This window comes from Schistocerca nitens, chromosome 7, assembly GCF_023898315.1.
Source record: "Schistocerca nitens isolate TAMUIC-IGC-003100 chromosome 7, iqSchNite1.1, whole genome shotgun sequence".
Taxonomy (NCBI): Eukaryota; Metazoa; Arthropoda; class Insecta; order Orthoptera; family Acrididae; genus Schistocerca; species Schistocerca nitens.
Window position 1 is genome coordinate 504,615,367 of NC_064620.1, and position 19,410 is coordinate 504,634,776.

The window sequence follows — 19,410 nt, forward strand, 5'->3', positions numbered from 1 at the left end:
GTTAACCTGTTATGAAACCTCAACTGCTGTGACATCTCTTCATTCATTACCAGTTGTTGCTTCCTGGGCTGTTCCCACAAGCAGCAACGGATGGTGTGCTGGAGTCGGCAAAATGCTGCAGCTGTCTTCCTGTATGGTGTTTAACTATTGAATTGTAACTTATTAGTGAAGAGCACCAGCGGTATCTTCTGCCTTGTGGCTGTTAACATTCCGATTTACCTGCCCTGGTCATTAGCATAGTTTTCCGGCAGTGTGTTTTCCTTGCCATGTCGATGCTGTCCGGCACAGCGTGTAGTTCAACAGCCTTGGTGTTGTTCACTTTTTGTGTGGTTATTGTACCTTGACTGTATTTAGATGCCAATTGACAAGACATAGTGCTGCTGGTATCCTTGTCCACGCTGATATTTTCGGTTGTTGTGCCGTTGGTCAGGTGGAAGGGAATTTATTAAATTGTTGGTTGGTTCTTCAGCCATCTCTAGGTCGTGCAGCCATGTGATTATTTAGCATTACATTTGGCTGCCTGTCTCAACTAAACTTATGTCTCAGGCCGACCCTTGGATCACTTCTGAGCACCGCTGTTCTGTTGTTTTGGATTGTGATTTTCTTTTAGTCTCAAGTACTGTGTGAGGCCTTCAGCCATGTATTAATTTAGTTTGTTTTAATGTTCAGTATGTGGCCTAGAGCTGAACTTCAACGTGAAATATTTTAAAATAAGGCCTTCAGCCGTCTTAAATTAAAGGTTGAAAGGTTATTTGTATAGAACCTTTTAAAATTTTCTTGCTGAAATTCTTGTTATTCAGGTCTTAAGCTCTCAGTTCTTCTATTTTGTAACTAAGGCCTTCAGCCACAAGGCAATTTTAATAACTTGTGTTCTGGCCTAAAGCCATATTGTTTCTGAATTCTTTTAAGGGCATGTGTGATTAAGTGTTTTAGCAAAATAAAGTTTGTATCTTTGTGCAACCAACAGCAACTGACTTGGGTCCCTTTCCACAACCTGATCCGCTCTGTCCTGCGAAAACAGATTTCAACCGGTAGCAGGGCGTGGTTACGTTTGTGATATTGACATTACAGTTGCTGTTAGTTTGAATTTTATTTCTGTTAGTGTTGCACCATATTGTATTTGTTGTTGATTGTTTCAGGGGCCTTATTTGTATGGCAGTCAGGCAGTGCCCAGGGATCGGCCTGTTGAGGAAGGACCACCTTGTTTATGATTGGAAGGTGCCAGCCTCCGGTGTTCCGGACTTCGTGGCCCGCTTGCGTGCTACTGGTTGATGTCACGCCGGCGGTGGTGGGCGAGACAGAAGCAGCCTTGGAATATTTGTTTAAGGCTGTTAGGGGCCTTGAGGACAACACTGGTGTTTTGGAAGGCACTCAATCTAGTGACAGTCAATTGGATAGGGTGCGGGCACAGTTAGTGCATTTAACCAATCGGATAGAGAATTTGGGCATATTCGGTTTGCCAGATAATCATAAAAAATTAACTGTCGAGTTGAGGTCTTTGGTTAATGAATTGTAGTTTAAGCTTACATGTCTAGAATTGGATGGCAGGAGGTCTGAACAGCGGGACTTGCTATATCAAAGGGGAACCAAGAGCCAGCCCAGGGGTGGTGTTGTTGTATCTTCTGTGAAGTTAGACACAGCATTTGCCAAATTACCTAATCCTTGGGCGTATTTCTTTCGAGAGATTACTGAATTAGTGGTAGATCAACTTGAGCAGGTCAAACATGCTGCTGCCTGTCGTGTTCCACACCAAGTAGCGATCCTGAACAGCATTGTCCGCAAAATGATGGTCAGGTCCTGCAGAAAGTGTCATCACTTCTGTCTTTAAGCTGGTCGTAGGTTGTATTCCAAACATGAACAGCATAGCGACAGAAGTGATGACACTTTCTGCAGGACCTGACCATCATTTTGCAGGACAATGCTCAAGCACATACAGTGCAAGCTGTTACTGATTTGTTTGACTGATAAGGCTGCTATGTGCTGTACCACCTACTGCACTCCCCTGACGTGAACGCTCGTACGTTCAACTCGATTTCTAAACTGAAGGAAACAAAAAAAAATGGTTCAAATGGCTCTGAGCACTATGGGACTCAACTGCTGTGGTCATCAGTCCCCTAGAACTTAGAACTACTTAAACCTAACTAACCTAAGGACATCACACACATCCATGCCCGAGGCAGGATTCGAACCTGCGACCGTAGCAATCGCACGGCTCCGGACTGCGCGCCTAGAACCGCGAGACCACCGCGGCCGGCTGAAGGAAACACTTCACGGCATTCACTTCAGAACTGCTACAAATTCGTCGGGTAATAGACCGCGCCGCTCGAACTGTCAGCACAACTGCCAATGCTAAGAGTATCCTGTGACTTCTACATCGCTGGCAACACGTTATACACAATGCTGGATTGTGATCTTCAGTACCTGTGTAATGCAGCTCTTGGTTGAAGGGCAGTAAAACTTTGAAACATGTATCTATTCTGTATGAGGTGTAAATAAGTAGTTGCCACTATTAAAGTTCCAACCCTCATATAAATCAACAGGGCATCTTCTTCCATGTACTGATACTGTCTCCAGTAAGGCTTGTAATTTCACTATTTGATCTGAACAACATTTTTTGGTAAACCTGGGTAAACAAATTACATAACATCCAAAATCTCCGCTTTTACCAGGGCCATGTCGATTTTTCTGATTACTCCTGGTTTATGAAAAAGAAAGGAGAGAATTTAGGCTCCATATTTTTTTCTTTACTACTTTGTTATAAACAAAAAAAATCTTTTGTCTCAAGATTTTAATTATATTTTTATTTCATTTTTGCCAACAGAAGAGATGCTGATGAGTGCATTCTTGATTTCTGCCAGGGAGAGATACAAAAACTTTCCTAAGGGTATTGGGTGCACACGACCTATTTTTTTTCTCTGGTCTGCCACAAATGGTCCAGTATCAGTAGTTTTGTAAAAATTTTGAGGTCTCTGAAAATGTGCAAAACTTTCTGGAGATATGTTGCTGGCATTTTGTTGAATAAGAGTAAAACTAGTATGGATCGTTACATGTTGTGTGGCTCTTTATGCAGGATTACCCTCAGGGTTAACTTGAGAATTTTCCACAGCTGTTGAATTTGTGTTTCTCATAAACTGATTAACCTTATTATGACTCTTACCTCTTCTCCTACCTGAGATACTGGAAGTGTCTTGTTCTAATGGAAACATCTTCTGTTTTCCGTGAAGAATTTTCTTTTTGTCGGGCACAAACTCTATTGGATGACCGACATCTTCTTTCTTGTTTTCCTGGACTGATCTTAAGGTACGGTAACCTAAGTTGTTAAATGTCTAAGATGCCGATCGCTTATCTGATAATGTATTTGTTATTGCAGCTGGTCTTTTGCTAGATGTTATTAAATGTTGCGTCTCCTTATGGAGATCTTCTTCTGGTAAGTCATGGATTGCATTGGCAATTTATGCCAAAGTTTCGTGTTTTCCGGAGAGGTCATATTGACCTTTCTCGCCGTAATCTCCCTTTAAATCTTTATTTGAGGAGAAATTAGTTTCTTCCCATAAGGTTTACTCGAACTACTAAAATACTGCTGGTTAACCAAAGATGATATTCAAATGAGAGTTTTGTTATCGTTATGGTTAATAGATGTGGGGTAGCTTTCGTTTCAGAACTTTGTAGCGTCATTGTTTGAATGTTGTGACAGCGCCATGTGTTGATTGTTTAAAAATCCCGATACTTGCTATGGAAGAGTATAGGAAAATATGGTAAGGTTGAAGTGATATTAGATTTGTTTATTTTTTTCCGGCTAATGTCACGCACAGAAAGATGTTTGTGCATTGTGTAATACGGGCGTACATATTTTACGTGTTGTGGAAGAGTGTGTCTCAATTTATCGTAACTTTATGTTTTAAAATATGGCCAACATTTTTTGATATGTTTTATGGTAAAGCTAGACAAGCAGAATTTGTTACATTAAGTGTATTTTTCATTGTTTACAAAACTCTGTATCCCCAATGCATTGGAAGTAGGCTATTTTGAGGAAACTTGACATTGAGCTAAACATTAAGGGTTTGTGTTTCTTTTATACGTTATTAAGTGCGAATGTCGTCATTTTGCGAGAGAGGGTTACAGAAATGTGCACTCTCTGTTTGTAGCATTTCCTTGGCTGATTAACGCCTTTGGTACATGTCATTTTATTCATTGACAATGTGACAGCTGTTATGAAATAATTAATTTGTTTTACGTACGTTGATCACGCTTCTTTAAGTCAATAACGGATCTGTTACAACCGACATACAAGCATTATAAACAATTTCTACAAAGTTTAAGACTTAGACCTTTATGGGAAAAAAAGCATGTAACAAGCAGTTGTAATTACACATTTTCAGGTAATTAAAATCGGCTACGATTGTAGTAATAATGATAATCTTAAAAAAATGAACTGAGGAAATGTGTGAGTGTAGGTTAATTACTATTGTTGCCAATCGTGTATTTCACCAGCCATGCTTGGACAGATGGTGTCAAGATTACAATAATAATATTACCACTGTGACATGAATCCCATATTATAGTTTACACTGAGCTACAAAAATGGATTGTGATCTTTAGTTCAGAGACTTGTGTGATGCAGCTCTTGGTTGTCTATACTGTGCATGTATCCCTGAGTAACTGCTGCGACCTACATCCTTTTCAACGTACTTATGGACTTCATCTCGTGGTCTCCCCCCTACAATTTTAACACCTGAAACTTATCTCCAGTACTAAGTTGGTGATCCATTGATGACTTACAATATCTTATGGTTACATGATCTACCCGTCAAATCTTCAGCAATTTTCTGCAGCACCATATTTCAAAAGCTTCTATTCTATTCTGTAAACGGTGTATCATCCACATTTCACTTCCACACAAGGCTACATTCCAGAGAAATAATTTGAGAAAAGCCTTCCTGATAATTAAATCTATATTCCATGTTAACATATTTTGCTTCTTTGGAAATACATTTCTTGCCTTTGCCAGTCCACAGTTTATATCTTCTCTACTTCAGTTGTCATTTATTTTGCTGTCGAAATAGCAAAATTCATCTTCTACTATAGTGTCTCATTTCCTGATCTAATTACCTTGGCATTGTTTGATTTAATAAGACTACATCATGTTACCCTTGTTTTGCTTTTGCTGATGCTAATTTTATATCCTTTCAAAACACTGTCCGTTCCATTCAACTGCTGTTCCAAGTCCGTTACTTTCTCTGACAGAATTAAAATGTCGTTTGCAAATGTCACTGTTTTAATTTCTTCTACTTGAACTTAACTTCACCCTCCAAATTAAACTTTTGTTTAATGCTTACTGAATGTGTGAAAGGAATAGGCTACAACCCTGTCTCACTCCCTTCTCAACCACTTATCCCCATTCATGCCCCTTGATCCATATAACTGCTCTCTGGGTTCGAAACAAGTTGTATATAACCACACACTCCCTGTATGTTATCCCTGCTTCCTTCATTTTCAACTGCTTCCTTCATTTTCAACTAGAGTATTCCAGTCAGCATTGTCAAAAGCTTTCTATAAATCTACAAAAGTCATAAATATAGGTTTGGCTTTCCTTAACCTATCATCTAAGAAGATGTGTAGTCTGTACTGCCTCATGTGTTTGTACATTTCTCTGAAATCTACCAGTTTTCCCATTCATCTGTAAATAATTTGTGTTACCATTTTGCAACCATAAACTTAAACTTATGAAATATTCATACCTCTCAGTACCAGCTTTCCCGGGAATTGGAATTATTAGAATCTTCTTGAAGTCTGCAATTATTACACTTGGGTCATTCCATGACTAAAAATGATTTGATAGCCATTGTCTCAGATTTTGATAGAACTTAGCATTGTTGTTACTTTTATGAATCTGATTAAGGGAACAAAATATTTCTTCTTTGTCTCAAACCATGTGGATTTGGCAGTGTGCTAAAGTTTCTAGAATTTAATGTGTAATTAAAAGTTGCAGCAATTGAGACATGCAGAAAAACAGTTAACAAAAGGTATTGCAATGATTTGTCTAGAAACAACGTACGATTAATTCCCCATCAGGAGTCAAAAAAAGAGGTCTCACCCATATTGAAAACTCTGTTAGGGCCGTATAACATATCCTTATTATTCAGAGTTTCAGATACTTCCTGGAACCAGTTTCTTATTTTTCTCCCCAGTAACAGATTCGAGCTCCATTAACATTCAGCACCTTTTTGTGAGAAAGTTTCCTCTCTCTTAAGAAAGCTGTACATAATTTTTTTTTTTTTGCGGCTTGATTGTTTGCAGTGTAGCCTTAGAACTTAACAGATTTTACATTTTCAGTGAGTTTATGCATAGGCACACATAGTTTCCTTGGTAACTGGGAACCCCAAACAGTCCAGACCAAAGTGCATAATCCCCCCCCTCCATGACGGAATTTGGGCTGCAGTGCCTTGTAGATTTTCAGGGAGATAGACCAGAAATATTATTTCTTGTTGTCCTGGAGCATTGTGTAACTTGCTTGCAATAGCAATCTTCGTTCCCTCAAAACATTCCAGTGCATTAGTAACTTCACTGAGAGAATACTGAAATCTCTTATTCTTTGGTTGCCTCTAAAACCTTGAGTTGAAAAATGTTATCTTTTCATGATTTGTATTGCATGTCGTACTATTTTGCAGGGATAGCTAAATTAATATGAGATACTCAGGCAAGGCCATGAGCTAGATCTATCTTGATATAAAAATACCAGAAATATTTCAAATAATCCGGCTTACACAAAATTTGTCTTGTTAAAATATAGAACAACTGTGTATTGTGATGTTTCAAGTAAATTTCTAGAGACATTCAAAACAGGTCACATATGTGTCTACATGAAATGTATTTTCAGTTGCTATATAATGGAATCACGACAATGAAAATTTGTGCCGGAGTGGGACTTGAACTCGGATTTACTGCTTTATGCGAGGGGTCGCCTTCCAGACCCAAACTTCCATATGTAATCGTTCATGCATCACAACCTGCACTTGTACTGTAGCTCCCATTGAAGGAGGGGGGGAGGGGGCATACATGTCTCTACCATGGCCTTAACAGAGAACCAAGAATAGTGTGGGTCTGTTAATGGCCATAGAAGTAGAATAGTTAATGAGTTGTACCATATTTAAACGTCTGAGAAATGGAATTATAAAACTGAACTTTATCTCCCAACTGATTAATTTTCTTCTTATGATTTATTTAAACATGTAGAATATTAGAAACTGGTTAAGCATTGCTTATAGAAAAACTCTACAAAATTCAATTTCTTCAACACAGCCCTTTTCAGAAAATTATGAATCCAAACAAGAACAAACCAAGAAGACATTCTGTATCAAATTGAATAGCACGTTGTGTCGTTTATAATAAGGGTCATTCCATGTCAGTTCAACCAGGGGCTCCAGCACAAAGTTTCAGATTTGACTGAAATTCAGTACACTAATTCTACCATGTGTGAAACACTCATGTACAAAGTATTAGTTTCCCCTGCCAATTTGTTCCAGAATTATGACTTGTGAAAGAAGTTGGCGTGACCTGGAAATTGCAACCCACATCTGGCAATCTATCTCCAGACCCAACTTCAGGTCTTAATAACTTTGGAACTATTCCACACAGTCCAGTGCCATTTTTACGACCCAGTAACATCCATTTAGAGAACACACTCCATGAATCAAAACACCAACAACATATTTCTTAGGGAAAATAAAAAATTCCAAAATGTGATTAAAAAATGTAATATGTTAAAAGATCCATATTGTAGGTGCCCTCTATGCCAAATGTAATTCACTCAAAAAGGGTATAAATTTTTTGTGGTAAGCTTAATGTGGCCTTAACACACAGAACTCATCATGCCCATCACAAAAACTGAGTTACATGCACACGAAAATACAAAAATTTGAAAAATTACCTGAAAAACATGGATTTTCGAAGTGTGGTAGCACAAAAGGGACAAGTGGTATCCAAGCCAAATTTCACACACTGCATAAGTAGACCATAATGATATATATCTCAAAATTTCAGCATGTTATTGCAAGACATTTGTGTACAATGGAAGTTGACATGTATTTGGTGATGTGGCCTTTGTTCCACAACACAATTTTGTAAAAACATATCATAAACTGTTCTGCCTCTTCTTATCCTCTCCCACAACTGTTAAATCACTAAGCAACAACATATAGATAGATTAACACAACCTATCATTAATGTTTACTGCACCTTAACTGCTAAAAACCAGTCGATTGTGCTTCGAACAGAAGTTCTCCCACACTTTAACTACTGTACTCTGTACATTGAGTGGCAAATTGTACTGTCTTCCTGACACTGTGGTAGGAACTGGAACTGTCATAAGAACATGTTCAAAAGGAATCCAACACCTGTCTGCCAAACGTGGCCAATGAAATGATGTTGCTGGTCCTGCTGGTGCCATGAAGTTCACAAATACATCACCTTCTGCTTCACAGCACTCTGCAACACATCCTAAGTACCATTTGTCATCATAAACAGCAATAACATAGCAACTAGGTTGTATGTTGCTGCTTTTGCTTCTGAATCCTGAGTCAGACACACTATGAAGACACATGTTGTGCATGAACCTATAGTTATAACCGGACAGTCTGCTCATCTGCACATTGTCAGAGTCCACTGGAGAGAAGTGATGATGGCTCCTTGTGCCTGCAACAGTTTTAACGTGTTGTAGTCTGCTTTTTAGCAACTCTGAGACTGATTTCACCTCATCTTTCGAAACATAGAATGTATGCCAGAGATATTTTTCTGTACCCAGGTAAATAATTGAAGAGGTGTTAGAATGTGACCTTCTGTAGGGTGCTGCAGACTAGCTCGTGATGCTATGCACTTAATGGTAGCACCAATACCATCACATTCATTTTTACCATGACTTGTTGCGAAAAAATTCCATTCTGCGTGAATCTGAAAATCATGGTAATGCATGCATAAATTTTTGAGATTTTTACAGTTTTTGTACTGACTAGCTGCCCCATCACTGAAGTATTTTGCAAAAGGTATGTGAGGCAGCTTGTTTTTCACATATGCCATGACAGTGCGAATGTGGGCATGAACTTCAATGGCATCATGAATTAAACAGTCACTAAAAACGCACAGGTTCATGACAGACACATCTCCTCATTCACCTCTATAGTAAATTGCAAATGGCTGGAGAGTTGCTTGACTGTTGTCCCAATGATATCCTTGGATGGCATCTAACTATAAATGCATAATTTTCAGAAAAAGTCTGGTATTACTATAATTTCATCTTGTATCAAATTATCCTTACAAAACTGGAGATAAGCCGATTGTGCTGTTGCTGTGAAGCTGTGTGTGGTCAGTTTGTCCATTTTTTGACAACACATTTCAACAAAATCTTCCACTGTACTTTGCTTTGTTACAAGTCTTGTGCAATCCAAGTGTGTCCATTGTTTATAAGAAATAAGTTCATCGTCATCCATAAGGAGTTCACCATACAGTTTGTTATTCATGTGTTCTGCAAGATTTGCCTTACCAGGTCACTTTTCACACCTGTGTATCATGCACTGGTAGGAACTGATGTCACACGCTAGCAGCTTCATTGCACCTTTGTAACCCAGACCAGAATCCTTTATAGCAGCAAACATCAGCTTATCATTTTATGGGTCTCACATACACAAACATTGTGTGTGCCCCTTGCACTTACAGGCACAACCCATTTTGGCCGAAGATTGAAAAAAGATGATAAACCTACTTTGGTATTGGGATACTTTTCCTTGATTTCTACATATAATTATGATATGTTGCATAGCAACAGTCTTTTTTGCATCTGTAGACGTACATTTCCCATTTTCACCATTACATAGTCTTTTTTCCAGGCATTATTCGGCTGTAGTCATTATTTTCATAAAACTCCGACACTAGCACCTTTATTTCTGAACTCAATTGCTTACCCTGAGCCTGCTGAAGTTGTGGAAGCACTCCTTGTGTTGCTTTTATTTTCCTAGCTTGCTCTACCATATATGTAGAAACATTGAATGCCTTTGCAGTGTAGTCAATAGACCAGCTAGAAGGTGCAAGGGTAAGAATAGCTACTTTTTTGTGGCCTGTGGATATGGCACATTGTTCTTTCAAATCATGCACAATTTTGTCCAAATCAGAGCATTTCTGGCATGATGTCTGTTCCTTTGGAGCAGATAGTTCTTCCTCTTCCACCATTAGTGTGTCAGCTATTTTGTGTTTTAATTCCATTTGAGCTTCTTGTAGTTTTCTTCTACCATAGCTGGGCCTGTCTCTTTTCCCAACTTTGTGTGTCTTCATGGGAGACAAACCAAGAGCAGTCACTGAAGTATTTAATTGCTCTGCCGTTGTGGTTGTAGGTGGCTGATACTCTTCGTCACTGTCATGTAAATTATCAGAATATTCTTCATTTTTTAGCAGTGTAACACACCTGGAACATAACTTTTGTCCTGGTTTCATGTTAAGTCCCATGAACTGATTCACTTTCAATATTGATTTTACATCAGTATCTCTGAGGCTACACTTCACTGTCTTCTTATGGATCCGAAATGGATCAAAACAACTTCTTTGTAGGAAAGAATACTTATCCAGGAACACTCTCATATGATGATAACAAACACTAAAGTTTCCTGGAACTGTGCTACTTGTGCCCACAGGATGTATCCCGGATCTCCATAGCAACAAATCTTGGTCCAATTCATCCAGATCATACTGTACAAAGTGAATGCCACCTTTTGTTCTATATGTTGTTTTATGACATTCAGATGCTTGTGCTCTGCCAGTACTGCAACTTGTTTGAACAAAAGCACCACTAGTACACTCTTCTGCCTCCATACTGACTTTCCACAACAGTACTGACCAGTCTGAGCTGGAATCTTAAAAATATTAGTAAGCTGTAATTGTTGCTTGTTTCCTTTGTTGTTCCTGCCTAACAATGACTCATTCTGTCCCTGAAAACTACCATTGTTTAACTTTCTGTTGCCTAATGGTTCCCAACAATTGCTGCAGCTTTATCTGAAACAAGCTGTCTGCATCATCACTATTACATGCTAAACCATGTTAAAAAAAAACGTAACCAAATACATCTCTGTCAACTTTTATTCTACACAAATGCCTCGCAATAACAAGTTGAAATTTTGCAACATATTATATTATGGTCTACGTATGCAGTGTTTGAAATTGGCTTGGATATCACTTGTCCCTTTCGTGCTACCACACTTAGAAAATCCATGTTTTTCAGGTAATTTTTCAAATTTTTGTATTTTCGTGTGCATGTAACTCTGTTTGTGTGACTGATATGGGCAAGATGAGTTCTGTGTTTGTTTAGGCCATATTTAGCTCACCACAAAAAAATTTATACCATTTTTGAGTGAATTATATTTGGCAAAGAGGGCACCTACAATATGTACCTTTTAACGTATTACATTTTTTAAATCACATTTTGGAATTTTTTATTTCCCCTCAGAAATATGTTGTTGGTGTTTTGATTCACAGAGTGTGATCTGTAAGTGGATGTTACTGGGTTGTAGAAGTTTCACTGGACTGTGCAGAATAGTTCCAAAGTTATTAAGACCTGAAGTTGGGTCTGAAGATAGATTGCCAGATGCGGGTTGCAATTTCCGGTTCACGCCACCTTCTTTCACAAGCCATAATTCTGGAACTAATTGGCAGGGGTACTTAAAATTTTGTACATGAGTGTTCCACACTTGGTAGCATTGGTGTGCTAAATTACAGCCAAATCTGAGACTATGAGCTGGAACATTTTCTCAAATTGGTTGAATTGACATGAAATGACCCATTAGCCAGTATACAAAAGAAGTTAAAAAATTCACAAATAGACGAAAGTGGCCAGAACTGGAGCCTTGGCCCTAATTATGGTTTTCAATTTCTTCAACCCAAATACAGAGACCCATGCTAACAGCAATATCATCGAAAGGGAAAAGGATAATCGAGTAACTTTTTATTCATTCTTGTTCCAAAGGTATAAATTAACTGGTTTTTCACTCCTTCATTGTTTATTACTTCATAGATGAAAATAATTAACAAAAGCCCCTGCAGGTTCGGGGGTTAGAATACGCCCGTGTATTCCTGCCTGTTGTAAGAGGCGACGTAAAAGAATCTCTTACTTTTTGGCCTTCAGTTTTATGATCCCCTTTAGGGTTTTACCTCCACACTTCTCAAATTTTTCCAAAGTGCAGGCCATTTGCGGAAGGACACCTTATGCAGTGCATCACATATCCATCATGCTTTATGGTTATCTGCACCTATTATTGTCACGGCTCTGCAACTCCACCCATAATCCAGCTGTTTGGCCGCGAACACCCTTTGGGTGCATAATCTCCATCTGTTGTCCACAGTCCTCTTTTGTCCCCTTGACAATACTGGATTTTGATGCACCCAGTATTCAGCCCGTTAGCCAGTCAATTGTGGCGGGGCCATCATGTACCCATTTGTTGGTAGCCCTCTGACAACACTGGGATTGCACTACTGATGTCTGAGCTGCAAACTCCCCACTTATGTCAAGGAGTAGTAGCCCATCGTCTTGGGGCATCAGGACTCCTTGCAATGGCCATCATGCCAGGGGGCCTTTACTGTGGCTGGGTGGCACCCAAGGGGAGAGCCCCAGGCCCGAGTGGGTGGCATCTTGGCAGATGATCCAGTATGAAGCAGACCAAGTTATCTTTCGCTGGAGACTGAATGGCCCCAGCAGTCTGTAAGATAGGGGAGGTTAAATTCAGTGCTGAGAAGTATGACCCTAAATTGTTCCTGTCCCTAGCTACACCATTGGAAGAACATAGGGTTACAGAAAGAAGAGAGCCATATTCGCCTCATTAATTAGTGTACAGCAGAACTGATAGGGACTCCTTTCTGGCTACGAAGCCTCTCTCTCTCTCTCTCTCTCGCTCTCTCTCTCTCTCTCTCTCTCTCTCTTTTTTTTTTTTTTTTTTTTTTTTTTTTGTAGAATGCCTGGAGGATAAGTTTGGGGAAGTGTGGCGCTGTCCAAAATGCGCTGCGTATAAGTCGTGATTCAGAAAGCATCCGCAGCTCAGTCACTGTTACTCACCTGTGTTCTCGGTGTGCTCACTTCATCTGGTGCGTGTATAGGGGACCTAAAGGTAGCGGGGTTGCTACCAGTGCCTCTATCTTGTTGGCTTTTGAGGGTGACTCGTTACCTGAAAAGGTCAAAGTGATGGTCTATCTCCTACGATGGAGTCCTAAAGTCTGGAAATTCGGGCACATGTCTTCCCTGTGCAATTCCAGCCCCACGTGTTGAGACCGTAGATATCCATTGTATCCAAATACTCCATCTGTCCCTCCTCGAGGAAAATTATGGTGTAAAGGACCCTGTACAAGCTGACTTACCAAGAGGCTAATTGAAAATATGAACAGTTACACCCCATTGTCATCTTCACATACTGCAACTAGAACGACAATACCCTTGCTGGCAACGGCAGTCCCCTCGTCTCTGCCTCGAGGTCATCGACTACAGTCCACCCCGTTGATGGTCGGGCGCATTTCTTCTTTTGTTGCTCCCAAAACCATCTCTTTTTGGCAACAATTCTTCCCTACACGCCAGGGACATTGGTCCCCAACCCCTATCCGGAGAAGCAACAGCCTGCCCTGGCTCTTCTTGCAAGGAAGGGGGCCTTGGGACTCTCCCTTCCTAGGTCTCCACCAATGAAAAAGTAGATAGCAACCAGTGGATGAAGGATGAAGGAGAAATTGGTTAAGGCACATGAGACCCTGATGACCACCACTCTCTACAAGTTCAGTATCAAGAGTACATGCTTGGCTACCACAGGTCCCAGCTTTTTTTAAATTGATGATCTGTTTTCTGAAAGGGTAAACCATTTTAAAAATTCATATTTTTTTAAGAAACATAAGTTGATCACGGAGACAGTTTTTACGTTGACATATCTGCTTCCTTTCTAATTTTTAAGAGAGTGAACTTAGTTTCTGACAGCTCTTTGGTGGACTGTACTTTTTGTTTGACGTTGTTTAGTAAATGACAATTGCTGTCAGTAACGTCCTCGACACTGAATTTCTCCATTACACAGCAAAATATTAAAAAAATCTTAAAAAGACTATAACTGGTCACACTAATCATAATTATTACTGTATGCTGTGTTATTTAGAGGCCTAGCTCAACTGTCCATTGGAATAGGTCATTCACTACTATACTTAAACACTGTTTCAATATTAAAAAAAAAAAAAAAAGTGAAATCGCTAAGACTTGCCCTATGCACCTTCCTACCCGTCCTGTAACTGGCAAAACATTTATTATCAAGGGAGAGCCAACGGTGAAGCTACATGTCATATACCAGCTGTTATATAAACATTGTTCAGCCTTTTAAATGGTCATGACTACCACCAAATTATCTGTTAGAATCAATAGGTATAGGCAGAGAATATCCTGTGTAGAGCACATGCCACAACATACACAATCAGTTCAGAGCATTACATAAATAGATTTCTTGCCTGCACATTAAGAAAAGTGTTTAATCTTGTTTTTATTACATATTACTTTCACTTTTCAAGTTTTTAAACCAAAATAAATGTTGTTAAACAAGAGGAAATGTTAAGTCAACACAATGTACGCATGAATGTGAATTTTGTTAATTGGTTGGTTGGTTTTGGGGAGTAGAAAGACTAAACTGCTGGGTTATCAGTCCCTTTTTCCAAGGCAGGTATCCTGGATGATCGCAAGGATAGAAAAGGATGAGAAAGACACCCTACAACACAGTAAAATCTCCAGCCTTAAGCACAAGGCAAAAGAAATACAAATGGTAAAAGAAAGAAGACGAACAGAAGCACCACAGGGAGCAAGAAAGAGTTAAAATTTAGGTAGAGTGAAGGTCTGGGGGAGAGAGCCACACACCCACCCTTAGATTGAGTGATAAATACTCCCCTCTCGAATAAAGCGTAAAAGTAGATCAACCGTTGAGGCGCTGTCTCCTAACACCTTAGGTAGCATGCCTGGAACGTTAAAAGACAGTATCAGGGTGCCTACATTGGGACAGTCCAGCAAAATGTGGACTACTGTCAATCGAGAGCTGCAGCAGTCCTTGCGACGGAGGAGGTGACCATGAGTCAGCCAAGTAAGGCCGATGTCGATCCGGCAAAGGACAATGGAGCCCCCGTGAGTGCTAGCGTGGATGACCTCCACATGTTTATTGTCTCCTCGATAAGATGTAGTTTATTTGGTGTACTTGGGGTGTGCCATTTGGTATTCCAGATCCTGAAAACTGTAGGGTGTAAGACCGATTGGAGACCAGTGTCCGGTGTGTCAATCCTCCAGGGTCGGTTTATCGCTTTACCGGTAGCCTTTTTCGCCAGCCTGCCAGGAAGTTCATTTCCCACGATTCCAATATGGCATGGGGTCCAGATGAAGGCCACTGAACGTCTACAGTTTTTGGGGGCATAAACAGACGCCTGGATAGTCATTACCAACAAACTCCTGGATACTTATTACCAAAGGATGCCGAGGGAAGTACTGGTTGAGAGCTTGTAGGCTCCTTAAAGAGTCACTACAGATGGGGAAGGACTCATTCGCGCGGGAGGAAATATCTTCATGGGCACAAGAGATGGCCACCAAGTCTGCAGTGAAAACACTGCAGCCATCTGGCAAGAAGCACTGTTCATTACATCCAACGTGAGCATAAGCAAAGCCAATGTGGCCATCAACCACCAAGCCATGAGTGCAAACTATTACTGAGGCCTGGAAATCGCAAAGAAGGCCTCACAAGGAACTGAGTCATTCGGGCCTTGCAATAGGTCAAGACAAAGCTGTGGTTGAGGCATGGACCATGGAGATGTACGTGAGTGGACCTGCAGGAAAGTTAGTAGAAGGACATGGAATCCTTGATCTGGGCAGACACTGCAGGAGATGGATCGCCGTGCTAAGGAAAATGAGACGGTAATTTGAATGTTTATGCGAGCTGTGAATATTATGTAGTATAATTGGCAAGCAGTTGTTGTCGCCTGATTCGCAATGGAGAAACCCCAGCTTCCACGAGTAGGCTGTTCAGTGGGTATGTTTCGTAAGCCCCCATCGCAAGTCGAACTCCACAGTGGTGTACAGGGTCCAGCATCCACAATGCTGAGAGCGATGTTGTACCATGTGCCCTGCTCTCAAGACAGGACTGTACAAGGGCTTTGTACAGCGGCAACAGTGTAGGGTGATGTGCACCCCAGTCAGTATGGTTCAGGCAGCGGAGAATGTTAAGATGTCACCAGCACTTTTGCTTAAGCTGACGAAGATGGGGAAGCCAAGTTAAGCGGGCATCAAAAACCAGTCCTAAAAAGCAATACGTCTCCGCTACGTTAAGTCACCAAGATAAAGTTCTGGATGTGGGAGGACAGAACAACGATGACAGAAGTGCATGACGCAAGTCTTGGTGGCTGAAAACTGAAAGCTGTGGGTGAGGACCCATGACTGTGCCTTTCGTATGCCTCACTGCAGTCGATGTTTGGGCACACCAAAAGTAGATGAGCAGAAGGAAATACAAAAGTCATCAGCATATAAGAAGGGTGATACGGAGAACCCTACTGCTGCTGTGAGACCATTAATGGCCACTAAGAAGAGTGTGACACTCAGTACAGAGCCCTGTGGTATCCCATTCTCTTGGATATGGGGAATCTGTGTTAAGCACCAACTCGAATTCTGAAGGTGTGGAGTGACAAAAGTTCTGTATGCAAATCAGGAGTGGGCACCGGTGACCCCACTCCTGCAAAGGAGTGAGGATGTGGTGTTGCCTAGTGCTATCACAGACTTTCGTCGGGTCAAAAAAGACGGCAATGAGGTGATGACGGCGGGAAGAGGTTGCTCAGAAGGTAGACTAAGTTGTCAGTGGTGGAGTGACCTTCGCGAAAACTGCGCTGGGACGGAGCCAAAAACCTCCTAGGCTCAATGAGCCTACACTACTGCCGGAACACCATATGTTCGTGCAGCTTGCACAGAACGGAGGTGAGGGTAATAGGATGATAGCTAGCCACATCTAGGAGGTTCTTACCAGGTTTTAGCACTGGAATGATGATACTTTCTCACCACTCCAGATGCGCAGATGCGGTTGAAGACGGCGCTGGTAATCTGCTGACAGATATTTAGTCATTTGGTGAAGGATGCAGTCTGGCCCAGGAGCAGTGTCAGGACAGTCTGGAGGGGCACTGAGATATTCCCATTCACTGAACACAGCATTATAAGGCTCAGGTTGGCACATAGGAAAAGAGAGGTGGTGGTGTTCCACGCACTCTTTTAATGTGTGAAAGGCGGGGTGGTAGTTCTCCGACACAGAGGTTCTAATACAATGCTTGGCAAAATGCTCTGTGATTGCGCCTGAATCGGTATGTACAGTTCCACATGTGGAAATCCCAGGTATACGTGCAGCAGTCCAATACCCGTAAAGATGTCCCAGTTTAGTTCAAACCTGCAAAGGAGAGGTTCATGTTCCGATGGTGAAGACATACTGTTCCCAACACTCCTGCTACCATTGTCTGATTAGTTGACGGACCAGGGCACAGAGCCACTTATGATATTGGAGGGCCCACCTACAATTCCTAACGGCCGCTGCGATTTCCGACGACAACCAAGGCACCATCTTCTGCCAGGGGCGACCTGAGGAACAAGGTATCGCCAATTCAGCTGCAGTAACATGGTAGTAGTAATGGTCTGGATCACCTCATCGATGTTGCCACGCAACAGAGGTCAAATGGTGGTAGCAGAGGAGAAACTGCCCCAGTCAGCCTTGGGAAGAGCCCATCTGGGCAAGTGTCCAGGCAAGTGATGCCGGGGGAGGGACAGTAAGAGCGGAAAGTGGTCACTACCACAGAAGTTGTAGTCAGCTCTCCAGTTGATAGATGGTAGAAGGCTAGGACTGCAAACTAAGAGATCAATGACCGTCCACAATGAAATGAGTATGGGAACCTGTATTTAGGAGTTGAGTTAGTAGATTCTTGGCATCTTCACCATATCCAGTAATATTGGTACCGACCCACAAAGGGTATGGGCATTAAAATCACCCAGAAGTAGAAAAGATTGGAGGAGTTGGGAAATTAGTGCAGCCAATACACGGTACAGTACTTCACCATCTCGAGGAAGGTATATATTGCAGATGGTACTCTCCTGTGTTGTCCTCATCCTGACAGCAACAACTTCTAAAGGTGTTTGTAGGGGCACAGGTTCTCTATAGACAAAGGTCACGTCATATATACACACTCCACCCGACATCCTGTTACAGCCAGTAAAATTTTTGTAATACAACTGATAGCCATGAAGGGCGAGGGCACGCATTGCTGGACACCAGATTTCCTGAAGGGCATTGCAGAAAGCAGTTGTAATGCTTAAGAGTTGCTGTAACTCAGCCAGATGGTGGAAAAAACCACTGCAATTCCTCTGGAGGATGACACTTCCTGTGATCTGGGAAGGTATGGAGGGAGCAAAGAGGCAGTTGAAGCCTTCAGGGTCACCTGCTGTCACCGGATAGGTGCGGGTAGGCCTATCCATTTCCATTGTAGCTGAGGCATTGGCGAGAACTAGGGACTCTGGGGACGCTAGAATCCCCCACTTCATCCTCAGATGCGGAACTTGTATGGAGTGGTGGTCATCAGGGTCTCATGTGACCAATTTCTCCTTCATCCTTCAGCCACTGGTTGCTATCTACTTTTGCATTGGTGGAGACCTAGGAAGGGAGAGTCCCAAGGGCCCCCTTCCTTGCAAGAAGAGCCAGGGCAGGCTGTTGCTTCTCCGGATAGGGGTTGGGGACCAATGTCCCTGGCGTGTAGGGAAGAATTGTTGCCAAAAAGAGATGGTGTTGGGAGCAACAAAAGAAGAAATGCACCCAACCATCAACGGGGTGGACTGTAGTCGATGACCTCGAGGCAGAGACGAGGGGACTGCCGTTGCCAGCAAGGGTATTGTCGTTCTAGTTGCAGTATGTGAAGATGACAATGGGGTGTAACTGTTCATATTTTCAATTAGCCTCTTGGTAAGTCAGCTGGTACAGGGTCCTTTACACCATAATTTTCCTCGAGGAGGGACAAATGGAGTATTTGGATACAATGGACATCTACGGTCTCAACACGTGAGGGCTGGAATTGCACAGGGAAGACATGTGCCCGAATTTCCAGACTTTAGGACTCCATCGTAGGAGATTTTAGATCATATTGATAGACCATCACTTTGACCTTTTCAGGTAACGAGTCACCCTCAAAAGCCACCAAGATGGAGGCACTGGTAGCAACCCCATTACCTTTAGGTCCCCTATACACACACCAGATGAAGTGAGCACACCGAGAACACAGGTGAGTAACAGTGACTGAGCTGCGGATGCTTTCTGAATCACGACTTATCCGCAGCGCATTTTGGACAGCGCCACACTTCCCCGAACTTAT

General features: G+C 41.6%; 1 protein-coding gene across 1 annotated transcript in view; it reads left to right on the forward strand.

The window, feature by feature from the left end:
- Positions 1-3,662: 3,662 nt before the first annotated feature.
- Positions 3,663-19,410, forward strand: part of LOC126194869 (little elongation complex subunit 2-like) — a 221,481-nt gene continuing 205,733 nt past the window's right edge. The window contains exon 1 of the mRNA XM_049933213.1: positions 3,663-3,755. Coding sequence (XP_049789170.1) covers positions 3,733-3,755 — 23 coding nt within the window. The 5' untranslated portion in view covers positions 3,663-3,732. The remainder of the gene's footprint in view (positions 3,756-19,410) is intronic.